Source organism: Triticum aestivum, chromosome 1A (assembly GCF_018294505.1).
Source record: "Triticum aestivum cultivar Chinese Spring chromosome 1A, IWGSC CS RefSeq v2.1, whole genome shotgun sequence".
Classification (NCBI taxonomy): Eukaryota; Viridiplantae; Streptophyta; class Magnoliopsida; order Poales; family Poaceae; genus Triticum; species Triticum aestivum.
The window spans coordinates 303,737,328-303,764,326 of record NC_057794.1 but is presented as its reverse complement, the minus strand read 5'-3'; the positions used below and the strand labels follow the sequence as shown (position 1 = coordinate 303,764,326).

At 45.1% G+C, this 26,999-nt stretch overlaps 1 protein-coding gene across 12 annotated transcripts; it reads left to right on the top strand.

Moving 5' to 3' along the window:
• The first annotated feature begins 12,066 nt into the window (after positions 1–12,066).
• On the top strand, positions 12,067–26,744 carry LOC123047247 (uncharacterized). 12 transcript variants are annotated; one of them, XM_044470808.1, is made up of 22 exons: positions 12,067–12,342; positions 12,490–12,539; positions 13,958–14,027; positions 14,658–15,198; positions 15,291–15,386; positions 15,468–15,605; positions 15,686–15,757; positions 15,847–15,995; positions 17,263–17,336; positions 17,431–17,505; positions 20,585–20,707; positions 20,801–20,908; positions 21,167–21,226; positions 21,308–21,503; positions 22,233–22,282; positions 22,394–22,502; positions 22,613–22,661; positions 23,879–23,966; positions 24,439–24,763; positions 25,425–25,475; positions 25,943–26,089; positions 26,462–26,744. In XM_044470808.1, the coding sequence occupies exons 4-9, from the start codon at positions 14,688–14,690 to the stop codon at positions 17,302–17,304; spliced, it is 1,008 nt and encodes a 335-aa protein (XP_044326743.1). In that variant the 5' UTR covers positions 12,067–12,342; positions 12,490–12,539; positions 13,958–14,027; positions 14,658–14,687; the 3' UTR covers positions 17,305–17,336; positions 17,431–17,505; positions 20,585–20,707; positions 20,801–20,908; positions 21,167–21,226; positions 21,308–21,503; positions 22,233–22,282; positions 22,394–22,502; positions 22,613–22,661; positions 23,879–23,966; positions 24,439–24,763; positions 25,425–25,475; positions 25,943–26,089; positions 26,462–26,744. The 12 variants fall into 12 exon arrangements, with proteins under 12 accessions (XP_044326743.1, XP_044326736.1, XP_044326732.1 ...); XM_044470801.1 differs by having other exon boundaries at positions 20,564–20,707; XM_044470797.1 differs by having other exon boundaries at positions 17,226–17,336; positions 20,564–20,707.
• Positions 26,745–26,999: the final 255 nt, after the last annotated feature.

Here is a 26,999-nt window from a genome sequence, read left to right as displayed (position 1 = left end):
TTGCCCAACCATGGAAACACGGAAAATCAAGGCGAACAACCCAACCCCGTCGAAGATAACAGTCCGGACGACATCACACCGGACAGGCGCCAGGAGCAACATAATGCCCACCAAAGGCTTGTTGCCATGGCGAAGAGTCTAAAAAACAGAAGCAAAGGCTCAAGGCTGCACAAGACACACTCAAAATCAAATGGAGTGAAGTACTCAACATTGCAGCGAAATACGACAATAATCGCCACACCAAGAGCTATCCGAAGCGAAAGTTGCTACCTGAATTTGATGAGGAGGCCTTAGATCCTCCACAATTAAAAAATAAAACGGCCATCCGGTCGGATAGATGACCTCATAGCCAACATAAAGCGGCAAACGACGCCGCACATAAACCAATACGCGATCCGCGCAAGGGCTCGCATCAAAAGGACGGCGCAACCAGATCCATCTATGGACCACGCAGGCGCGCTCCAACATACAATGCAACACAACAAACATCCGAACACCATGGTATGCCCAAATACAGGGGTGCCGCACACCCTCTATGTTTCACTGACGAGGTGCTGGACCATGAATTTCCAGAGGGATTCAAATCCGTAAACATCGAGGCGTACGACGGAACAACAGACCCTAGGGTCTGGATTGAGGACTACATCCTCCACATCCATATGGCTCGAGGAGATGATCTCCACGCCATCAAGTACTTACCCCTCAAGCTCAAAGGGCCAGCTCGGCACTGGCTTAGAAGCCTCCCCGAAAACTCCATCGGAAGCTGGGAAGAGCTCGAAGACGCCTTTCGGGCAAATTTTCAAGGGACATATGTCCGACCACCGGATGCAGACGATTTAAGGCATATAACTCAACAACCCGGTGAGTCAGCCCGAAAACTTTGGAACATGTTCCTCACTAAAAAGAACCAAATAGTCGATTGTCCGGACGCCGAAGCCTTAGCAGCTTTCAAGCATAGCGTTCGAGATGAGTGGCTCGCCAGACACCTCGGTCAAGAAAAGTCGAGAACAATGGCAGCATTAACAAGCCTCATGACCCATTTTTGCACGGGCGAGGAAAGCTGGTTAGCCCAATGTAGCACCAGCGACCCATGTACATCCGACGTCAGGGATGGGAACGGGAAATTACGACGCAGTAAGAATAAGCGCCAGAATAAAGAAGACAACCCGAAGAGCACGGCGGTAAACGCCGGATTTAGAAGCTCTCGGCCAGGGCAGCAGAAGCCGCCCTCCAAAGGTAACAGAGACGAATTGTCCAGCCTAAACAAAATTCTGAACCAAATATGTCAGATCCATAGCACCCCAGATAAACCTGCAAATCATACCCACAGGGAATGTTGGGTCTTCAAACAATCCGGCAAGCTCAACGCCGAACACAAGGGGCAGGATACACCAAGTGAAGACGAGGACGAGCCTCGCAAGCAAAGCACAGGGGAACAGAAGAAATTCCCACCAGAAGTCAAAACAGTCAACGTGTTACACGTGATAAAAGGGAGAAACAAAGTGACACCTTTATAGGAACATGCCCCAGGGCCTATCACCGCGGAGCTCCACCACTGGTCATCCCAACCGATCACCTCCGACCATCGGGATTACTCGGCAAGTATCCAGCATGCAGGATGGGCTGCCATGGTATTAGATCCAATAATTGATGGATACCACTTCACCCGAGTCCTGATGGACGGTGGCAGCAGTTTAAATCTGATATATCAGGACATAGTCCGCAAAATGGGGATAGACCCAACAAAAATTTGCCGCAGCAATGCTACCTTTAAAGGAGTAATGCCAGGCCCGGAGGCTCACTGCAGGGGCTCCCTGCTACTAGACGTTATATTCGGCTTCCCGATAACTTCTGCAGCAAAAATTTAACTTTCCACGTCGCTCCGTTCCAAAGTGTCTATAAAGCACTACTCGGACGCGAAGCTTTCACTCGCTTTAACGCAATACTGCATTACGCTTCCCTCAAGCTCAAGATGCCCGGTCCAGGCGGCGTCATTACAATAAATGGAAATATTGAGCGCTCCTTGCGCGCCGAAGGCAGTGCGGCCACCTTGGCCGCCGCACACTAAACGGCCACACCAACTCAAGCATTTGACAGGTCATTAAGACCATGGACACGGCTAGACGAGTCCGGCGCAGCTATATGTAATTAATACAGGTTTGATGGCTATAACCCTATTACAATACAAGGGGCTCAACGCACACGCAAAAGTGGCAATAAGGCTCACCTTTACTCATTTTCAACTATATATTGTTTATTCAGTATAACTTAACTTTTGCATGGCAACTTTTCATTTAAGTTCCTCTCTTTTTCAGATGACCATCGTGCTACACCCGTCCAGGATACGGCACAACGGAGACACAGGCGCAGACGTGCAGCAGGGACCCATTCCAAGGATTCTGTGTAGATTAAGACCCTGCGCAAACCTTTTTTACTGTCTCTTGTTGACTTACATCCCTCGGATTCTTAGTACAACCAAGAAGGATGCTGACATCTTGGCATGTGGCCATGCCAGAATAATGCACGTACCTGGACACCAGGGGCTTATTACAAAGGGTACTGTTTAGACCCGGTTTACACCATAAAGACCGAATACCTTAGGGAGTGTTCGGCGTCGCGAGTTTGGCCTTATATGCATCAGCTCCGAATCATGTATTTGGTCAAATGTTGGGTTTGCCTGGCTCCTGTGTTTTGCTACCTTACGTTCCGCTCTATCGGCTAAGGCGACACCAGGAGAACTACTGCAATTGTGCCCTGGTTCATCCGGACGAGCACTTCAGTAGAGAAAGCCGAAAACTGACTGTCATGATATAGCGTGAGACTAGTCAACCACTCAATGACTTATTGGAATCTTCAGGGTTCCTCCGCATTAATGAAGGGTCGTTTCCCGGCCAGGCATGCACGCACCCCGAATCCGGATGAGTGCAGAGCCACCAGGGGCTATATAGTAGCCCCACTGTCAAACTCCTATGGCTAAGTGAAAGTGTTAAAGCATTATAGTCTGGTTGCCTAGTTTGTTGCGCTATCACCTCCTTAATAGGAACAAGACGTTGGATTAAGTGTGAATACGCGTCTTCTGAGAACACCCCCGCATTATATGCGTGGGGGCTGAAGCCGACGACTGCAATCTTTCAGGTTATATACAGGTATACATAAACGGCCGCACAGGAGGCATCACAATACTTTCGGGCAAAAGTATAAATACATCCTTGATAAATTTAATAAAACGTTGTTTTTACAATGGGAATACATGTCACTCAAACATAACATTCTTTGAGCACTGGGCCTCTATCGAACGAGCGCCCTCAAGAACTTCTTCAAAATAGTGCTCGGCAGCCACTCGGCCTATGGCCGAACCCTGCGCCGCGACAGTGGTGGCATCCATCTCTGCCCAGTATGTTTTGACACGGGCAAGGGCCATCCGCGAGCCTTCTATGCACGCCGACCTCTTCATCGCATTAATGTGTGGCACCGCACCAAGGAACTGCTGCACCAAGCTAAAATAGATGTTCGGCTTTGGCCTTTCCTGCCACAGATGATCCACGACAGACCTCATGGCGAGTCCGGACAATCTATTGAGTTCGGCCCATTCGGCAAGCTGGTCAGTCAATGGAAGCGGACGCTCTGGAACGTTAAATTGCGACCAGAACAGCTTGTCCACTTCACGATCTGTCTGATCTCGGAAGTATTCGGCCGCATCAACAACGCTCGCCGCTAAATGCAGATATGCGTCGGCCAAACTCCACAGCCGATCCAGAGGGGCATACCGTGGATCGCCGAACTTCCTCCGTAGCATAAAGGGCTTCCCAGCCACATTATCCCCAGCTTCATGTAGTTCCTCCTTCTTTGCTCTCATTGCAGAGCGGGTGTCTTTGGTCGCCATTGTGGCCTTTCCGAGGTCCGTAGCCTTCGCCCGGCTTTCTTCTTCAAGAAACTGGTAGCGGTTGGCAGTGTCTTTTAAATTCACAACCATTTTGGCCATTTTCTCTTTGCTCTCGCTATGCGCGGCCTTCTCGGCTCTCAACTCTTCGGCCGCCTTCAAAGCGGCCGCATTACTACTCCTTGCTTGCTCCTTGGCTCGGGCAAGCTCCGCCCGCAGGGCCTCCACGGTGGCAGCTCCATCTGCAGTCACAACATATTAAAGATCCTGGCATCACGCTACTCTTACTATGTGACATTCACTATAAACATCACCTACCCCGTGCCTTGTCAAGCCGCTTGTTAACAAGCTCGATATCGGCATCCGCTGCATCCAGTCGCCGCTTTAGTTCGGCAACCCCATCAGTCCGACTAGCCACCGGAGCTTCAGACACCTGCACATAAAGGCATTCTGGTTATTACCTGGGACTATGATCCTCCGTTCGCCGCCGTTCTCGATGACAAACAGAGTCTCAGGGGCTACTATCTACACAGGGCACACCTAAAATGCATGGTACCATCACAAATGTATACCATTTCACGTACCTCAAAACCCGTCAGTAGACTCATAAAGGCTTCATGCAACCTGTTTTCGGCGGACAAAATCCTTTCAATCACCATACACATTAATGTAAGGTGCTCTTCTGAGATAGTCGCTCGCTCTAGCAGACCCTTCAGTACGTCCGACCGCATACCAGATGGTTCCGGACTCTTTTGATTGCTCTCTTCAAGAGCCGGATACTGAGGGCTTCGGGTGACTATGGGATTACCTTCTGGCCTTGTCGGATCCGGAGAAACCCTCCATGATGACACTTCAAGGTCCCCCGCTTCTTGAGCCAGGGAGTCCGGGGGAGCCATTTCACCCTCGATCATCTCAGGAAGAAGATCCCCCGAAGACGAGCTCTGCTGAGAAGGGATCAGATCCGAACTGCAAGATAGATGCTTCGGTTATCTTCCTCGGAAGTAAGGTAGTATATCTTCACTATTAAGTACTTTTTGATTACTTACAGCTCATTAGAGGGCTGATCCCCTCACGGACTTTGTGCGGCAAGAGCACCCCCCGAGGCGGGACCCTATGGTGGAGTTTTCTTCTCCCGTTTGGAAACCTTGGTTTCCGGATCATCAGAGGTAGTCCTCTTCCTCCCCCGGGCCAAGGGAATGTCAGATTCCTTCCCGTGGTTATCCTCCCTCACGGAGGCGCTCATTCCCTCGGTTGGAATAGGTAGCGGCGGGGGCCCGCTTTCGCCCTCTTTATCCCCCCTTCATCTTCCTTTGAGGGCACCGGGCAAGGTGCTGGCTCGAGCATCTTTTCCAGCACCAGATTGTCCAAGCCTTCGGGAAGGTGGGCTGGACACCAGATCATCTTCGCCTTTGCTATCCAGTCCTGGTTAAAAAGCGATTCTTCATAATGATGTCATGATAAATGAAAGACAGTGTGTTCGGCTAGAGGATTACTTACTTGGGCCGCGGTGCGGTTGCTGCTCAGGCCCACGTCCTCGGAGGTGTCCGGACACTCTATTTGGGGTCCGAAGAACGACTTGTACATCTCCTCGTGCATCAGGCCGAGGAAATTCTGAATAGCACGCAGTCCTTCTGGGTTGAATTCCCACAAGCAGAGGGGTTGGTGTTTGCAAGGCTGGACTCGACGAACTAGCATGACTTGCACTACCATAACCAAACTAAAATCTCCCTCGAAGAGATCTTGGATGCGGCTCTGCAGTATGGGCACATATTTGGCTGGACCCCAACTCAGCCCCCTGCTGATCCATTACATCAGTTGTGGTGGAGGGCCCGAGCTAAAGGCGGGGCAAGCTACCCACTTGGCACTTCTGGGAGCGGTGACGTAGAACCACTCCCGCTGCCATAATCCGGACACCTATGGAAAGGAACCCTTTGGCCACGGAGCTCCAGCGATCTTGCTTATTAATGCACCTCCGCACGCTGCATGCTGCCCCTCAACCGTCTTCGGCTTCACATCAAACGTCTTGAGCCACAGGCCGAAGTGAGGGGGTAATGCGGAGGAAGGCCTCACATACAACAACAAATGCCGAGATGTGGAGAAAGGAGTCCGGGGCTAGATCATGGAAATCAAGCCCGTAATAGAACATCAAACCCCTAACGAAGGGATCCAGAGTGAGGCCTAGTCCTTGGAGGAAGTGGGAGATGAACACGACGTCTTCATTGGGTTCAGGAGTAGGGACGACCTGCCCTCGGGCAGGCAGCCGATGCGAGACTTTGGCGGTCAAGTATCTTGCCCCTCAACTTCTTGATATCCTCTTCCGTGACGGAGGAGGGCATCCACCGGCCCTAGAGGCTGGATCCGGACATGATTGAAGGTCCGAAGCACCTGACCTGGGCTTTGGGTGTTAGAACTCGAGGCGGGGGAAGGATTCGATTGAGCACGGGAGGAAAAAAGTAAAAGCCTTGTCCCTTTATAAAGAGGGTGAATATCAAGTGTCCTCCTCATGGCCGTTTGGGACTTGCCTAAAATCTAGGAGTCCTAGGCGCGGTTGGGTTACCCACACCCGTATTGATGAGAATCCCGTAATAAGGGGGACACAATCTCTGCTTTGACAAGACGAGTCAAGAAACTGCCTCGCGTTATGTGCGGGGCTAGTTAAAGAAAAACGGTTCGAATAATCACCGAGCCATGGCATGATGTCATGTTGCCAAAACGTGTCAGCAGATTAGAATTGTGGAAATATTATTCTCTCTACGGTGGTATGTGGAACTTATTTTGCAGGGTCGGACACTATCCTTGTATTCAAATTTTTCCATGGTGTGTTTGGAGGAAGAACCCGCCTTGCAATGCCGAAGGCAACACTGCGCGCCGGACTCATCGTCATTGAAGCCTGGTTCAGGGGCTACTGAGGGCGTCCTGGATTAGGGGTCTCCGGACAGCCAGACTATATTCTTTGGCCGGACTGTTGGACTATGGAGATGCAAGATTGAAGACTTCGCCTCATGTCCGGATGGGACTCTACTTGGCGTGGAAGGCAAGCTAGGCAATACGGATATGTATATCTCCTCCTTTGTAACCGACCTTGTGTAACCCTAGCCCCCTCCGGTGTCTATATAAACCGGAGGGTTTTAGTCCGTAGGACAACATACAATCATACCATAGGCTAGCTTCTAGGGTTTAGCCTCTCCGATCTTGTGGTAGATCAACTCTTGTAATACTCATATCATCAAGAATAAATCAAGCAGGACGTAGGGTTTTACCTCCATTAAGAGGGACCGAACCTGGGTAAAACATCGTGTCCCCTGCCTCCTGTTACCATCCGCCTTAGAGGCACAGTTCGGGACCCCCTATCCGAGATCCGCTAGTTTTGACACCGACAACCACCTTTGTCTTCAATGTCTTCATACATTTTTAGGGGTCATCTCCGGTAGGAAAACCGATTCAATGAGGGACTTCTACCTGTGTTATCCTGCAATTCTCACAAACACATTAGTTCCTCAACCAGATTTGTCATCAATACTCCAAAACCAACTAGGGGTGGCACTAGATGCACTTATAGAGGGACTCGCGCATAGCCTCCTACTGGATTGATACCTTGGTTCTCAAAAACTGAGGGAAATACTTACACTACTTTGATGCGTTATCCTCTCCTCTCCGGGGAAATCCAACGCAGTGCTCAAGAGGTAGCAATGTCCGGCCCGTCGTGGGGCGCCGGATGTCCGGGGGTCGGCTGGATGTCCGTCCGCTGTAGAGTCGCCTGGCGTCCATCTCTCTCTTGTCTTATTCTGGTTGGTGGCGTCGGATGTCCGGGCTCCTGCCGAATGACTGGCCGTTGTAGCTCCACGGTGACTCCACTTGAGGCACTTCTTGATCCGCTTTCGTGTGGACTTGACCTATGCTTCGAGCATCTCCATGGTTGTTTCCTCGGTTCCTAAGCACATGTAGTGTCTTTGCATGAGGTAGCAACCATGTCTCGCACGATTGGAAAGGGGAAGCATTTAGGAGCGGGTTCACCTTGTGTCCAATGACGTATGCTTGAGGTCTCGTCGTATATCCAGTTGGGGCTTGGGGAGTAGTCATAGTGTTCATGGGGATGATCGTAGGATGCTCCGCATCAATATTTCCTTCAAAAATAACAACTTTATTATTGCCTCTAGGGCGTATTTCCTTCAATAAAACATAGGGTAACCGACATGGATAGGGGATTAAGTTTTGCACAATCTGATCCAAAAGAGCTATTAGAGTTCACCACTTAACTAAAACAAAAGCTAAATTAAATTAAGTAAACAGAAAGGGCCGGCAGAGTTCAGCACTACCTCGCCAACCGCTTCCCCTTGGGGTCCCGAGACCAGTAGTAGTTCCTTGGCGTAGGCGTCAGCGGCGTGCGAGGCGTCGTTGTCGTCGTTGGTGGTGTCGTTGTCCTAGGAGGATGACGACGAGATGATCCTGGCCATGCGACGCGTGGTCGGGCCTGCTCCCTCGTGAGCCGGGCGACTTTCTCCACGGTCGCCGCCTTCTGCCTCGCCACTTGTTCCGACTCCTCGAACCCGATGTGGAGTGCCACCGCATTTTTGCGGCAGGTAGCGGGCGTCTATCTTTGCCGAGGTGGAAGAGCAGCGGAAGGCATCGATGGTCGGTGTCGATGATCCTGTAGATATGCGCTGAAGCGGTTGGAGGCGGCCTACACCGCCCTCCTTACCACCGCGCACCTCAGACTCTGGCAAGCTCGGCCGCGTGCTTGGCGGTGCAAGCACGAGCACCTAGTACCGACCAGGAGGAGCAAGGGCTGGCGATCTCGGGCACCACCGGTCGCCCTGCCACCTGTCCAGGGATGGCGCGGACCGCGTCAAGCGGCCGCGGGCCGGCACGAAGCTACAACTGCCCCTCCGGGGCTACCGGGGATGCCGTCGAGTAGGAGCTCCCCCTCCTCGCCATCTAGCTGATGATCGTCGCTCGGTTGATCTCATCGGACTCACCATCGGATCTGTTGCCAGCCATGGTGGAGGGGAGGGGAGAGGAAGGGGAGGAGATGGACAGTGCAGCGAAGAGGTCGAGAGAGTTAGGGTTTGCTATTCGGGTGAGATATTTGTGGGGACAGAGGTGGGGCGACATGGGCCGGTCCAACATGGCGGCAGCGACCGGATGTGTCCGATCCGCCCCATATCCACCCCAGATATGGACGAAGTATGGGAGATGCCGGTCAACCCGGACGTTTGAGCTGGTTATGCGCTGTCTGATTAGATGGTGATTTTATGTTTGAGTAGTGAACGAGCAGACCGCCCGAACATTGAGGATGGATATAGAACCTCCGATTGTAGATGCTCTTATTTGGACACGCATTTGGATCTTTTGGGTGTTTGTGAACCCTATATGAATAGTAAGATCAAAAGGTGCCAGGAAAACTAAAAAAAATATTTTGGGATATCAAACCTAGTTGATTATATACTTTCGTGTGAAGTTTCGTGAAGAAATGACATTTATAATACTCTAAAAAGAAGATCTGTTGTATGGGAAGAATTGTTTAAATGGATCGTAGGTCGGATGGATAGCACGGATGTCATTTATTTACAAAACTTTGTGTGTGAGCAGAATAATCAACCAGATTTTTTTTTTGTTTTTTGCGTGAGATGATCAACCAGATCTGATACCCTAATTTTTTTATATTTTCCGGTATTTTTTGATCTAATAACATTCTTATAGGGTATTTTTTTGATCTAATAACATTCATATAGGGTTCACGAGCCCGGAAGAGCTCCGATGTACTTACCCTCTTATTGCCTTTGTCTGCACGTACATCGGGCAGCTGCCTCCATCAATCATCAGAGTATCTATCCGATAAGAATGTAGTGGAGGCATATTTGTAGACATAGCTCCTTTTTTTAGTTGAGCTCTTTTTTTCTTTTTTGAGTTTTTTTAGACAATCAAATGAAGCTTTATTTAGACCACAACGATGTTCAGAGGTACAAAAGAGAGATCACCAGGGTGCCCTAACCAAACATGGCGGCCCACCCCCAACTTTAAACAATGCTCCGCTAGATTGTGAGCCTCAAAATTCGAGCTCCTAAACTCATGCACAAAGCTACATCTACTCATAGAAGAGCTCTAATCTATTATTTCATGTAGGATCGCCCCATAGCTTGCCGGGTTCCTTTGCTTAATATCTTCTACCACCGTCCTGCAATCCGAAGCTACATGTGCACTTTGTATATTAAGATCAGCAGCAAGTGCCAATGCTTCTCGGATAGCAAGAGCTTCAACAGTCGGAGGATCAAAACTCTTTTCACCACTAACGCTGATGCACCTTGAAAGTTCCCGTCCTGGTCACGACATATAGCTACTGCTATGCCGCGTGTCCGGCTCTGTGGTACTGCAACATCTACATTGAACTTAAACATTGTGTCAGGAGGTTTGATCCATTGGCTGGGTCTGCATTGTCGCCTCTCTGGTGGTTTACTTCCTATCTCCTCAACTGTTGCAAGATCTCTCAGATAGGCTTTAATAAACTGATGTGTTGAGTCTAGACTTTGAAAAATACCTTCATATATTGCCTTATGTCTCGCCTTCCATACTGACCAAAGAGTTACAGTCAAAATAATAAACTCCTTCTGTGGCAGGTGATCATGGATTGCAAAAAGCCAATTCTGGGCGTTCTTATCAGTGTTCATGCTTACTCGTTCAACCAAACAAACCTCTGACAGAGACCAGATACAACGTGACATGGTGCAATCAAAAAGAGCATGCCTCCACAAATCAGCACAACCGCAAAGCACGCAGAGGTGTGTGGTCGACATGTTGCGATGATGCAGGACATCCATGGATGGCATGGAATGTTGCGCAAGTCTCTATAAGAAAACCCTAAGTTTTTCTGGGACTTTAGTGTGCCAAAGACCCTTCCATGCTTTGTTGCTTGCGTTCAAATCTGATGCTCTTGCGTTTTCCTCTATCCAATTCACTCTATGATATTTCTTGTTCATGACCATCTGGTAACATGATCTTACTATGAATCTCCCGCTTCTCTCAGCCTCCCAGGCCCAAAAATCAGCAATAACCCTGGTGCACAGCGGGATGGACATAATAGCGTCAGCATCAAAAGGTAAAAAGTTTGCTCTTATTAGCTCTTCTCTCCGTGTCGCTGACGTTGCATCAATCAGTTCAGAGACAATCACCGGAGGGTTATCTGATATAGATGTTATGGGGCGCAACGGACCAGCCCTAGGTATCCAGTTTGTCTCCCAAATCTTTATGGTACTCCCATCTCCGACTCGCCGAATGAGCCCTTGCCTTAATATGTCCCTTCCATCAATGACAGCTCGCCAGATTTGCGAGGGGCGGTTCCATAACTGTGCTTCCAAGAAACAGCAAGTTGGGAAATATGCAGCTTTGAGTATTCTTGCACTTAAAGAGTTCGGATCATCCAGTATCCTCCAAGCTTGATGGGCCAACAAAGCAAGGTTGAAAATTTCAATATCTCTGAAACCCATACCTCCCATGTATTTTGGTTGAGTCATAACATCCCATGCTACCCATGCTGGCTTCCTCCTTCCTTGCTTACTTCCCCATCAAAATTGCCTGATTATTGAGGTAATATTTTCACACAAACCTCAGGGTAACCTGAAACATGCCATAGAGTAAACTGGGATGGCTTGGGCCACTGACTTGATAAGTACCTCCTTGCCTGCTACAGACAATAGTTTCTCCATCCATCCTCTGACTTTCTCCCGTACTCTGTCTCTCAAGTATTTGAACGTGCCCATTTTTTATTGACCCACGTCAGTAGGAATCCCAAGGTACCAATCACTCAAAGACTCATTGTGCATGTTCAAAATTTGTTTTATGAGTTCTTTTTTTGAGTGAGTTTGTAAATGTAGCTCTACTTGGTACGTAGGCCCGTGACGGCATGGGCTCTGCAGCCCATATATCACCTAAGATACATAGTGGGAGTAACCCAGCCTCCTTGGACTTTAGCGATTCCGGGCCGTTGGATCTGGCCCTTGATGCGTTCTCGTCCATCCGATCATGCCCCAGAAGGATCCCGTCCGTCGGATCGAACTGTAAAACTGTAGATCAAAACAGTATTCACCGCGTGTCCACCGCGTGTAGTTTTGATCGCCCCTCGAGGGCATTCTTGGAATTTTGCTCTGAGGTAAAAGCCCTGCCGTCTCCTTCTCCTATCGCAAACCTAGCCGCCGCATTGTTCCCCTCCAGCTCTCTCTCCCTCTCTCGACACTGCCCATCGTAGAACGCCGCCTACAGCCGCCGCCACCGCCATGCTCCTATCCACTTCTCCCCTTTCATCTCCTGTCGCCGAGATCGTTGCCGCCGCACTGCTCTCCCGTCGAGCTCGCCCCTCGCCGTTGCTGGGAGGAGACGGTTGACCGTTTGATCGACGCCGACGAGTTTGGTGGGCACCGGGTCCTTCTACACTATCACCGGCGCCGCCTCCTCGTGAGACCCCCACCATGGTGAGCTCCCCCACCCTCCCCTTCCCACCCCGCCCTTCCCCCCTACTCGCCCCTTTGCTTTGCACGGTTTTGGCCCCTCTGACCGCGGATTTCCGATCTAAGCTACTGTTAGCGCACACGTGACGATGGTACTCTATGGTGATGTAGGATCTGTGGTGATGTAGAAGGGCAGCAAGGCAGCAGCCTCAACGCCACAGGTCTTCCTCCTCTCCCCTTCTCTGCTTCATGTTCTATTACGTCAAACTTGAGCATGTAGGTACTATTTAGATGTGTAACTCTAGATTTATGTGGTAGAAATATGTTCTGAGAAGCTGCTCAGAGAATTTGCTTCATATACATACTAACCCTCTCCTAAATGATAAGTAGATGAGGCAGGTGACTTATCTCTGTTATTTTCCAGACCAATAGTATTTTAGTCAGCTTCAGGGTATGTTGAATATGAGAGTTAATGAAGATGATCGTTCTTTCTGTTGAGAGTACACAATCTGACTCATTTTAAAATAGCACCTTATCTTTATGAAAACACTATTTATAGTATGCTCACCTAATGAATCTATTAAACGATCTAAATACCACTGGTTCACAGATTAGCTTGTGCCACCGTTGTTTTTTTACTTATCATGCCATTCTTATTTATGAGTCTGGCCTGGCACATTCTTCTTCCCAATATAGTATACCTATCTATAATATGAATACTACATGTGCAGAACACATATATGTTGACTTCTCATGTATGTGATTACTTCTTTGGACACATCTGTATGCGTGGAGCCTCATTTCTGCAGTTCCTTGGCACAATGTGATACTCTGCATTGTTAAGTATACTTAAATTTGATTCTGTAGATAGGGTTTCTACTTTATATTCTGGTAAAGAAGAGGATGGTGTTTTGGTCCTGAGAAAATTCAAACCACCATCAATCTTTTGTCTAAATGAATTTCACAAAGAGAAGAGCAAGGGTGAACCAGGATTTATTGGCAGCATGATATTGTAATTGACGCGGTTCCAATATTTCCAGGATTCCATGAACCATTATGTGATTATTTCCAGTTTTGCAGTGGAGTGAGAACTAGAATCTTTAGCGTGTTCCAATATTTAATGCATATGTATCTTGTAATTGTGGAAATAAAAACTTAATAACCTTTGGCCGCGACTACCAAAGCTCAGTGACAAATTGATAACATATCTTTTGTTGGGTGGATGTGGTCTCCTTTATTTCACTAATATAACTGAGCTTCAGAGAAGGCCGTTTTATGCCATTTGATTTCCCTTTTCATTATTTAAAGGAGGAGGTGATATTAGATTACTGTTATGGTAGGTGTAATCTTTTTTCTTCGATGGTATTATACATTATGAGTATGGAGTTGTTTCATTCCAAGTACAGAAGAAATTGAGTCTGTCTTGAATCTGTGTTGAATTGTTTAAATTTGTTGTATTTTTGTATCTTCCACTCTTATTATACATTGTATCTTCCTTTTTCATGACCCAAAATAGCTGAGAAAGCATGGCATGACATCATTTGTTTTCCATCCTAGGCTCATTTCCAGGCCTGCTATTATTCTTTTTTGTCCTTCCTAAACTGTATCCTTTCTTTACCGTTCTCCTTTTCTTATGCAGGTAACCGCTGAGGATGTTTAAAAAGGACACCACCAATAGCAGAGCACTCTATTGCTGCAATTATATGCAGGTACAAAATCAATGCTAACTTTGGGGTCTCCCTTTATGGCCTTTCCTGTGATCATAAGAGCTACAAACAGATGCATTTGGTTTTAGGTCTGTATGATTTGATGTATTTATATTTATCCAATGAAAAAGCACTTTGCTTGCTTTAGTAGATAAGAAAACTCTCTATTTATATTATGATATATGTACATATATTATTTAAATGATGCACTAAGAACTGCTTGGGATAGCAATCGTCGAGGGGGTATTTACTTCTATATTGTCTGGATCGTGTTTACACAGTTTTCTTGGTTGTAAAAGATCTACTGTTTTATATCGACCATGCATATAATGTTCACTTAGGGAATTCCAAGTCTGGAAGAAATTATTGATAAAATGTGTGTACATTCAGATCCTCGTGTGTATGTACACTGTAGTAAGTGTCTGGTTGTAATAAAATGTGAAACATTAATTGTTCCTTTATTCAATTACGGTCTTATTCGTTGTTCCTTTATTCAATGACAGTTTTATCGTGTTCCTGGTTATGTTGCTCATGCAGTATATGATTATATGTACCATATTTTATACTCTGCTGCCTATTGTTATGCTATTCTCTGATGTATGCTTACGTGTCTCTTGCTTCTTATTTGTCCAGCGTGGTGTATGATGTTGTTGGGTTGTTGACATGGCCCGTGGTCCAGTTGCGGCTCATACTCAAGGCACGGTCGAGGCTGCTGTTGGGTTGGTACGTGGTCGTGGCCGTGGCCGTGGGTGTTCTGCTAGTCGTCGTGGACGAGCCACTGGCCGTGGAGGTTCTAATATAGGGCGTGCCCCTGTTTCTGATCATGTCGCTGCTTGCCGGGTGCCTGACGCTGGAGCTGAGCCTCTTGACAGGCGTAGGGGTGTGAGTCGGCGGGTGCCTGCTGCTGGAGCTCAGCCTATCGCCAGGCGTGGGCGTGGCGCTCGGCAGGTGCCTGCCGCTGGGCGTGGCGCCATGCCTCGGCCAAGTGGTAGGGGTGTTCGTGGCCATGTCCCTGGTCGTGGTGCTGATTCTGGGAATGCAGCCGCTGCTGTTGTCCCTGGTCGGGTTGCTGATCCTGGGTTCACCGCCTCTCCTAGGCGTGCGGTGGTCCCTGGGATTGCTATATGTTACGTGCCACATCAGCCTGTTGGGTGTCCTCCTCGAAGCCGTACAAGTATGTGTGTGTCCATTGTTCTTCTTTTATATTTTGTCTCCTAGGGATTGATGATAATTATTTCGTTACTGTGCTGTTTGCGACGTGGTTAGGTGATGGCTGGTTCCCTTTTCTGAGCTCGACCGTGGCTGCGGTAAATCGTAGAAAACAGAAAATGTGCGTTGAGTTTCGGCGCGCTCGATATGAAGGTGCATGAAAGTTCTTCGTTTGTTGTTAGTTGTTGTTGTTGGCCATGTGGTGTCTTACTTGGTTCTACATGTCATGTTAAGAACATGTCGTTGATGGGCCTTTGCCGAAGGATTGGCATGGTTTCTCGGTTTATGTGAGTTCGGAGGTGACTGGGGTAGACTGCAACAGATGGAAAAGATGGAAAGTGTCGATTAAATTGCAACGTCCTGGATGTGAAGGTGCACGAGATTTCATGGTTTGTTGTTAGTTGTTCCTATTTGCCGTATGTTCTCTTATTTGGTTTTACATGCCTTGTCAGAGATTGTTGTCCAAGGGCCTGTGCCGAAGGATTGGCAAGGTTTCTCGGTCAAGTTTGCCGAGTCCCTTAAAGGTACTTATTAACAAGACCTTTGTTGTTTTGGTTATGTGATTATTGTCTTCCTTTTACCCTTGGTTTGTGGCTGATAGTTTTGCCGTTAGCTTGCTATGCAGATAGGCCGTACTACGGCCCTCCGGATTTCTTGTGCCAATACTGTGGTGCCTCCTTATGGTTTGCTGAGTGTTCAAAGTCTAGGTCATCCTGGACACAACGTAAGATGGTTTATAATCGCTATTGTAAAGGCGCTAAGGTATATATTCCTCCCTTTAAGAATCCCCCGGCCTATCTTCGTGAGCTCCTTCGATTCGATGGTACTTCTCGTGCTAAAAATTCATCCAGACTATACGTGAGTACAACTGTATGTTCGCTTTCACTTCGATTGGTGCTACTATTGAACGCTCGTTTGGTGGCAGTCGTGGACCTAAGATTTTTAAGATCAGTGGTCAAGTGTCTCATCGTATTGGTTCGTTGGTGCCTAGCAGTGATGATACACCTAAGTGTGCTGAGTTGTGTATACATGACGCAGCTAATGAGATTAGACATAGGATGAATGCCTTAAATCCAGATGACAAGCCTACTGGGGGTGTGGATGAGAGTATTGTGGTTGGTCTTAGAGACATGCTTAATGAGTTTAACCCATTGGTACAAACCTTTCGGGAGGCGAGTAAGATGATAGAGGATCGTGGTGATGAACCCATCGAGGATATCTCGATTCGTATTATTGGACCTTCGGAGGGTGATAGTCCACGGTTTAGTTTGCCTACAACCACTGGGCTTGCTGCTTTAGTTGTCGGTGGTGGCTTCACGTTAGAGGCATCTTCTCGGGATATTGTTGTTTGCAGTCGTTCCGACGGTTTGCAGCAGTTATCTTCTCTGAACACTGCATTCATGCCTCTGCAATACTCGTTGCTTTTCCCTTATGGAGAGAGAGGGTTCCAGGTGGATGTTCCTCACTTGATTGTTCCTGAAGAAGATGATGACGATGGACCTATAGATCCTAATCCTGCACCTGGAAGTCCGACCGTTGAGGCGTCCTCTTCATACCCTTCTGGGGGTGGTGATGCTTCCACAAATAGTCAGAATAGGATGACCATGCAGGATTACTATCGTTTTATGTTCCATTACAAGGGTGATCAGCCCAATCCATATATATGTTATGGTCTCCTCTCCTCCCAGTCGGTTGTTGATGCACGTGCGTGCATCGATGAAAGTAGACTGTGGTATATCATAAGAAATCAGGACATGCTTAGATCAGAGCACATGCAGGGTATTACTGATGCGGTAGGTGATGGGTGTGTTGATGGTGATGCTCTTGGGAAGAGGACCATTGTACCTTCCAGTCACATAGGCGGTCGTTGTTACTTCCATGAAAATTTCCATGATGGCCTTGCCGTTTGTCAGGTGCACGGTGCGCCTGACATATTTACCACTTTCACTTGCAATCCCAAGTGGCCTGAGATCACAAGTGCATTGGAACCAGGTCAGACGCCTTCTGATAGGGCGGATATTGTTGTTAGGGTCTATCACATGAAGCTCATCGAGTACTTGGACGAGATTAAGTGAGGCCGGGCTTTTGGCCCCATTACGGCTGGTATTGTGAATGTTGTGCTCTATGTGTGGCTATTTTTTAATTATGTTTTACTTCTATTGGCTGGTCTGTCTAATTTTTTATGTCCTTTTTTCAGTGTTTTATACCGTTGAGTTCCAGAAGTGGGGACTGCCTCACGTGCATATACTTGTCTGGTGGAGAGGGGGTAACGGTGAGATTGGTGTTGAATATATTAATTCATTAATATCTGCTAAAATACCTGATGCATTGCTTGATCCTCTAGGATATGCTTTAGTTTCTGAGTTTATGATGCACGGTCCGTGTGGTGAAATGAACGATAAATGTGTCTGCATGAAAAAGGGTGTTTGTTCTAGATATTTCCCAAAAGATTTTAGAGATACCACTGTCATTGATGATAATGGGTTTGCCTTATATCGACGTCGTGACGACGGTCGAAGGGTCTATAAAAATGGTCATTACCTTGACAATAGGCATGTTTTTCCTTATAATATGGCAATGCTCAAGAAATTTCAGGGACATATAAATGTAGAGTGGTGTAATAAGACACGGGTGATGAAATATCTCTTTAAGTATGTCACCAAAGGTGCTGACTACTCTAAGGTCATGTTAGAAAGGCTAAAAAAATTGACTAAATCTAGTTGTCGTACAGTAGATGAGGTTCAGGAGTATCTGATATGTCGGTATATATGTGAGTATGATGCATTGTGGCGCATATTTGGGTTTGAAATACACTTTAAAATGCCGTCGGTTCAAAGGTTGACCGTTCATATGTCTGGCATGAATACTGTCTACTATCGTGCTGGTGCTGACCTCATGAAAATTGTTGATTCTGACTTCTTGCGAAAGACTATGCTTACCGAATGGTTTGTTGCGAATGAGATGTTCGAAGATGCTCGTTCATTAACTTATTGCGATTTTCCAACTGCTTGGACCTGGGACGTTAAAAGTAGGTCATGGCATCCAAGGGGTGGAGGTGAAAAGATTGGCCGCGTGTATTATGTACATCCTTTGAGTGGTGAGTTGTATTACTTGCGCATGCTTTTGATGATTGTTAAGGGGGCTAGGTCTTTCAAAGATCTTCGAACATATGATGGTCGTCTTTATCACACCTTTAAAGAGGCTTGTGCCGCGCGCGGTTTGTTAGGAGATGATAACGAGTGGTACATAGCGTTTGATGAAGCGGTTGTTTGGGGGTTTGGGCATCGACTTAGACAGCTATTTGTGACTATGCTCATGCATTGTTCTATCAAGGATGAGATGGGGTTCTTTGAACATTACTGCGCTAGCATGTACGATGATATCCAACATGGGTTGCGTCGTGCCCTGGGTAATCTAAACTATGTTGTTCCTCCTGAAAGATTGAGAAATATGCTTCTTGATGAGTTAGCTGACATTTTCTTGAAACGTGGTTCTGATATAAGAAGTTTTAACTTGCCGTCTCGCTCTGGCGAAGGTGAGCAGTCTGATGATAATCGTCTAATTCGTGAGGAACTGTCTTATGATGCATGTGCTCTGTCTAAACAGTCCTTGGTTATGTTTGATAGTTTAAATGAGGACCAATTGGTTGCTTATAAGACGATTGTAGAGTGTGTGCAGGCGGGGAGACCAGGATTTTTTTTGTCTCTGGGTACGGTGGTACTGGGAAGACATACCTGTGGAGTGCAATATGTGCTTTCCTTAGGGGCGAGAGGAAGATAGTGCTTACTGTTGCGTCATCGGGCATTGCGTCGCTGTTGTTGCCTAGTGGGAGGACTGCTCATTCTCGCTTTAAGATACCTATTCTTCTTGAAGAAAATACACAGTGTGATATTAAAAGAGGCTCTAAGCTTTGTAAGTTGTTGATGGTATCTTCGCTTGTTATTTGGGACGAGGCGCTGATGACACACAGGAAATGCTTTGAGGCTGTAGATAGAACTTTGCGTGATGTCCTCTCTGTGGCTAATCCAGATCTTGCTGATATTTCGTTCGGTGGTCTTGGGTGGTGACCTTAGACAAATCTTACCAGTTGTTGAGGGAGGTACTAGGCCTCAGATCATTGATGCGGCAATCACGAATTCTCCACTATGGCATTCTGTCCAAAAATTGTCGCTTTCTATTAACATGCGCTTGGGTGTGCATGGTGCGGATACCCAGGCGCAAAAGGATGTTGCCTTATTTAGCAGATGGGTGCTAGATCTTGGGGAAGGGAAGTTGCCTGTCACAAGGCGAGGCAATGAGGTTGAGGCTTCTTGGATACAGATACCGGACGACCTCTTGGTTTGTACGTCTGGTGATCCAATAGCTGTTATTGTTTCTTCTGTCTATGGTGATTTTTTGCATAACTACCTGAACACTGGTTACTTGCAAGAGAGAGCCATTTTAGCCCCTACCAATGACCATGCTGAGGATATTAATGATCATATTCTTGCATTTGTTCCTATTGATAGCAGAGACTATTTGAGTGCTGATTCTATTGATGATTCTTCGGATTCTGTTAGGGACAAAGATGTTTACTATCCAGTCGAGTACCTGAATGCAACTAAAGTTATAAATTTCCCAAATCATAGGTTGACTCTTAAGGTTGGTGTTTCGATTATGCTTCTTAGAAACCTGAGCCAGGCAAATGGTTTGTGTAATGGTACACGACTAATTGTAAAAGAATTAGGTGATCGGCTTATCAAAGCTGTCATTATGACTGGCTCACATGTGGGTGATACTGTTTATATCCCCATGATTGAATTATTGGCAAAGAAGGGAAATGCACCCTTTGTGCTTAGACGTCGCCAGTTTCCTGTTCGTGTGTGCTATGCCATGACAATTAATAAGAGCCAGGGGCAAACCCTGTATGCTGTTGGTATATATCTTAAGGGTCCTGTTTTTACTCACGGGCAGCTGTATGTGGCAGTGTCTCGTGTTACGTCGAGGGCTTATTTGAAAATCCTTATATTAGATGCTGATGGCAAATGCGGCTCTGAGACCAAGAACATTGTTTTCCCTGAGGTCTTCCGGGCCGCGGGGATGACTTAGGTTTGTGTATGATGGTAGTCTTCATTTTGGTAGGTTTTGGCATGCTTTTGTGAGTTGGGTGATATTTTGGGTGGCGACATATAGTGTGGGCTGAATAAATATGTCATCCCATGCGATGGGGGTGATATTTTGAATGTCCGCGTGTACTGGGATTGGCTTTATTCCGCGGTTTGGTTTATGTCATAGAGATTTACTGAGTTTAATGGTGAAGTTGTGTTTTGGTGCTGATACTTTTGTTGTAGATGGCGATGACTGATCTATAGGCTCTTCTTGTGGGGAACAAGAACCTGACCATCCGTGTGTATGTTTCGCGTCTGTAGCAGCATTGTGGATCCACTGATAACGGTCCTATCAAACACACTGACATGGTCCTTTTGGATGTGCAGGTACATGGCTTCTCTAGACCCCATGCCCTATGTTGTTTGTAATTTTCTCCTGCCTTTTCTGCTTGGTAATTGATGTTTGTTGTTTCTTGGCAGGTCTAACATCTATGATGAGATTGGTAAGAAGCTCGTGCCTAAGTTCAATTGAGACAACCACATCCATGTTGTTTCTTGGCATGGGCAACCACATCTATGCTGATATTGGTGAGAAGCACGTGCTAATACCCTTTTTTGTGGCTTGCATTGATACTTTTCTTATTTGACCCCACCAAAATATATCTCAATGCAGCTATTCTCTAATCTAAACATGGATGACTTTCAATAGCCTCTTAGTTTTCATGCATTTAGCAAGAGAATCCTACTTTGTTACTTGGTTTGATAAAATAACTACAGCAAAGATGTGTAGCTTTCATGTCTTGCTCAATGTGTTCTATAATGATGAAAGCCTCTTTTATTTGCCAGGCTCCTGGGCTCCTTTATAGGTCTCTTGCTGTGAAGCTTGTGGTTGGCATGCATTTCAAGGTCTGATATCCTATAACTGTATCTTCTAGCATGCAACCATTTTTGGAGGGACTCAAGTTTGAACTGACCGATTTCTTCTAGCATTTAATTGTTATGAGGGTGGAGTTGGAGAAGGTGGGGCGTTAGAGCGGAGCCTATTGCAGCGTCCATGACCTCCTCGGGCATGGCCAATCCCGACAGGTTGACCAGGTTGCGGGGTTTGGTTAGCAGTGTGTGTGGCTAGTGGTTGGAGCACACTGAAGTGGAGGAGCAGTGTTGTTGTCGACCATGGATTCAGGTAGTTTTTGATCTTCTCTCTTGTTGTGGTGGTCTGGCAGGTTACTGTTTAAATGATGCATTGGTCGCAGTTGGTGTCGTGCTTGCATGTCTGCTATAATGCCTCTGCTACAACATGACATATTTTAATGTAGTGTTTATTAAGGTTTGGTCGGCATGCTGAATAAGTCCAATATCCATCTGTCTATGTTTCTATACCTTATGGCTTACGTGATTAAACATGGGTTTATCAGTGTGTAGCAGATCCTGAGAGTTCTGTCAGGATAGGGAGAGACACTAAGGCAAAAGGCAAATGTACATGCTCCTTATTACTTATCAGAAATATTTTCCTGGGAGTCCATTTTCATTGTTTCTCATCTGAAATTAGATTCATAATGATGCCATTCCTACATCTCATTTTGTATCGGTTATCTTCTGATATTATGAGTGTTGGGGATTATAAGTGCCATTGAACTGTTCACTCTTATGAGTGATCATGAGATGCATGTACTGTTTGCCATAAGGTTCTTGCAACGTTTCCTATAGCTAGATGGAGCTGCCAAAATAATTGAAGTTAACATGTTTTATATTAGAAAGAATTTGATTAAACCAAATGTATTTTGCCATCCTTGTAGTTGGACTAATATCAAAGCAATTTCGGTTAAAAATTTCCTAACCACCAGACTATTATCCAAGCATTTTTTGACACAAGGTTGAATCTTAAATGGTGGATGGTTGATAATTTGTCCAGGTTGAGATCAGCCACTGATGACACGAGTCTTCTACCCTGCTCCTGTGAAGGTAATCGAAGGCCTGCGCCTCCCATCATGATATCCTCTCTCAACTTGCACCTCTTCATGTGTGCTCCTCCTCCCAGTTTATTCTTACCACTCTTTGGGTTGTTTGATTCAGGTTTCTTTTTCTAAAATTACATCAAGTCTCAAGGAATGAGATGGAAGCGTTGTTCAGGCTCTATGAGAAGGTGAACTGCTCTATCAATGACGATGAACTCATCCAATTGGTACCTCCAAACAACTTACTTCCTATATGTTCTTGGGATCAAGTAATGTGATGTTGGTTTACTAAATTTGTGTTCCTATCAGCTAATAAGACCATCCTTTCCGTTTTCAGCACTTTATTGGTAAAAAATTTACCATCCGAGGATACATCCAAATTACAGGTTGTGCTATTTGTTATCCTCTCTTTTTATTCTGGATGCATGTTTCTGATATCCCTTTTTATTCCTATTCGTTGCATACCTTATTTATTAGAAGCTCTAATTGCAAGTATTTGCAAGATCAAATTGTTACGCAAAATTTTCTTTGCGGTGTGCATGAATTGCCCCTCCTGTATAAATTTTATGTCTATGAAATCTTTTTAGGAGCTGCTAGACATGGCTTCTTTTTAGGAGCACATGCTTGCTGATACGCTATTTTCATCTAAATTCTGTAAAGAATGGCATGGAATATTTTGCTTGGGTTCATTCGAAAACGCCCTCGCCCAGCATGGTTTAAGTTAACATATTCTGTACAAGTAAATGGTTAACATAGTCTGTACCTGCCTCTTGGGTGATTTTGTGAGTTGTGATAGATTGCTCCAGATGATGCATCCTCTACAAATTTCTAGGATTCAAGGTCCCCTGACCCTGGCCAAGGACTATGTTCGGTAGAATATGTGTTGCTAATTGAATTGTAATTTGAGCTAGGTGAATGGTAATGGAATACTCCTTCCGTTCAGAAATAATGATCGTAGTTTTGACCTCAAACTGCGTCAGTTATTTCTGAACGGAGGGAATACTTATGTTACAAGTAGAATATCACTGACCGCGTGAAGTTCAAAAATTTGTAGTCTTATACAAATAGAAAGAATATATGATCTAACCTCATTTCTTAATCCTACGGTATCGCTGCATTAGTTTACGAGCTGTTACACACATACATGGCTTGAAGTTTTGGGATAAATGGGACAAACATAGGGTTGCAGATTGTCAATCCAAGTTTTCTCCGCAAATCAATTTGACACTAATCCTTAGAAAAAAGATATTTCTGTTGCATAGATTGTGTTGTATAGGTTGTTGACTTGATTGACATCACTCCAGTTTTACGGTGGCACAAAAAATAATTTAATTCTGTTACTTGCAACTGCAACTCTTTCTCATCACACATAATGTTAACCTTATAGAGCTAAGGTGGTTATAGTTAGAAACCTCTACATGGATTGATTTAGGGTTTCAAAATAGTGTGAACTGTAAAACGTCTTATATTTTAGGACAGTGGTAGTAGTTAACATGATTGTTTCAGATTCTGCCATGGAAGCATTTTACCCCTTTTGCAACTTTTGTTACACTAAATTAGTACCGATTGGTAATATTTCTTCTCTGTATATTTTACGTTATAGGATTAGAACAAAAAGAAGAAACTACAGCATCACATAACTGCAACAAAGAAGGTAATGCATGAGATGGAACATGGTCGTATTATGGAAGGTTAGCTCTGAATTAATGTTCATCATATGTGCTATGTACTAATGATTGTCTTCAGGGATTATTCCATTCATATTGCTCTGAATTAATCGTAATCTCATGCTACCTCATTACCTTATTATGTTACAACTTTGATGAAAAAGCCATTGTTGGTATTTGGAGTGCAGACTGTAGAATTAGGATCCTCTGACATCTATTTACTACTTTGAATTAATTATTATTCGATGACCATATAAATACACATTTCCAGATAATATATATTAGTTTGTCTATTCAATGGTGTCATTTTCCATTTTTTATAGGCATTAAGATCTCCCTGTTATTTTTGTTCTAAGGATGCACTTCAGTATTATGTAACTATGCTGATTTTACTGTCAGCATAAATAATAAATGAGTTAAGATTTCTGCTACATAACTTTACACCGTAACAAACCTGGAGACTTCTAACTGGAAGATACAATTTTCATTTTTGAAGCGAAGAACAGAATCCCTGATGTTCCACGGAGTGTTTTCAGTTAAAGGTAAAAAAAGGAAAAAGGAAGTCTGGAGCTCTCTTGGTTGTACAACAAAGAGGGGTTACTTCACATACTCATCAGCAGTGAGGCTAATATAATCTCTAATCAAGTGAAAAAGCAAGGGCGCATCCTTAGATTTCTATTGGAAGACTTCTATTTCTCTCATTCCAGATGTGCTAGCATGTGCAAGCAGTGAGAGTGTACTTTTTATTGATATGAATCTTCAGGCTTCATTTTGAAATTTTGGGCCACGAACGCTTGATCGCAAAAGTAACAGATATCATGGTGAGGCAAGTTTCTGTTTTGCATGTTGCCTTATTTCTCTTCTATCTGCAGTTTGCTTCCACATTCTATATGTTTGCGAGGAAATTTCAAATCAATTTGTATGCTCATCACTTGTTGCATCTATAATACGTATGTGAATCATGTACCTTACGGATTCCTTAAGGGCCTCATGATTGTTGGTGTTTTTTTCATACGAAAACACCAAGGTTATTATCCTAACTATCATAGTTTATACCAGCAGGATTATCATAACAATTATGCAATTTTTTTCCAGGTGATTACATAGTTAAAGGTAGTGAATTTTTTTAGTCCTGTGTGATTTCTTATCAACTGAGCTATCAAATTGTGCATTACGTACTTGGTCACAACGTTGTAACCGGCACCCTCGCGCCAAGGCGCGTTTCCGATCTCATTGGATACTTTCGTACTTTAGTTAGAGGCAGAATTGTCAGAAGCAAGCATAGTGGCCATATGATGAAGCCGATAAGTGTTTAGTAGAGACTCCAAACAATTCGATCTCTCCATGATCTTTACCGCATATGATATTTTCCTTCTGGGTATTTAACTTTGTCAAGTGCATGCTATGGTTCAGAACAAAATTCAGTTTCCAATTATAATTCAGTGATTTTCTTACCTTGTATTTTATTTTGCATAATTGTAGAAATTGCGGTGGCCATCCGCGGATCTTCTGTTCCTGGTTTGCTTTGTCGAGGTATGACCTTTCATAATGTGTTGTATCTTGCAATATTATTTGATTTGTTCTTGCCATCATTTTTCAGTCTCTTGCAATATTATTTGATTTATTTCTCTCATAAACAGAGCACAAGTTGCCCCTTCTAATTGATCTGTCTTGTATCTATATGGTGCAGTGGTGTGTTATGTAGAATATGTACGGTCCCATGTTTTGTTTTCTGCATTACTTTGTTGTTGTCTAAGCTCTACCAATAGTGAGACCAAATTATGTTCGGTATATTCCTTACATGGTAGATTCACGGATGTCCACCCCAATTTCTACAATTTTTTAATACAACAAACTACCATTTTTAATCATACACTACCTCCTCTGACCAAGATGGTCGTCGTCCCATCTTTGTGGTTTAGGAATATGCTCTTTTATTTTGCAAGCAGAAAATTGATTAAGGTTTGTGTGATCAAGTTTATGTGTTGCCTGCTATGCAGTGTCCCGGGCAAGAGGACCAAGTGTGGGCGGGTAGGTATCGGCAAGGCGGGCTGTCAGCACGGTGTTGGAGTTGGTCGGTAGTGGTGCACCTACGCCGTGTATGGATCAATACTGTAGGAGGTTCCATTGAGGCCCAGTCTATCCAGGTAGTTTGTTATACTACTGACATGGATACACTTTATTTATCAAGAATTTTTGTATATCATAATATCAAAGGCAAAAGGGTCTGTCTATGGATGCACTTCTTATGGCCATGTACAGTTCAGAGCCACTGTTATTCATCAAGAACATAATTTAACTAAAGCTCGTTAACATAATTCCCATAGAAATAATCACTTTGGATTTGTAGTCTCAGAAGGATGCAGAACATTTGTAATATTTCTTCCCATATTCATGAGACTTCCACTCTACTGTTGCATTACTCAAATTTAATTTCATTACATATGTGTGCATGTATCAGTTTTCATATTTAAAGTGATATATTTAAGAATTATGAGAAATTTTGCCAAATTTGCCAGGCACAAAACAGAGACATCTGAAAGCAGGACAGACGTCACTCATGGATGCAATTGAACCAAGCTATGGCATCGTAGTTTTATCTCTATTGCCACGGTTGGCTTTTGCTCTCTTGTGTTCCTGCTCATGTTACTAAACTTAATGTTAGCTAATTAGCTTTTGTAATCGTGTGACCGTGCTGAATTGGATGTTGCCTTGCTTCCGCGACGGGTTAGCTTTTATAATCTCATGACCATGTTGAACTTGATGATGTTACACTTCTCGATAATTGGTTGTTTTGTTACATGTGATAAACTTGCCTTCATACTAATGCATCATGTCGTTTGATCTTCCACGGCTTGACCATATCGTTAGGACCGGCACCCTCGCGCCAAGACGCGTTGCCGATCTAGTGAAAATAAAGTGTGTGTGTGCGGGGGGGGGGGGGGGGGGGGGGGGCTGTGGCTGCAATCCATGCCGTCCGCACTCTACGACATTTTCCTAAACATTGTTCGAAAATGCCTAACCATGCTCGGTACTGACGGTTGTACTATATCAAAA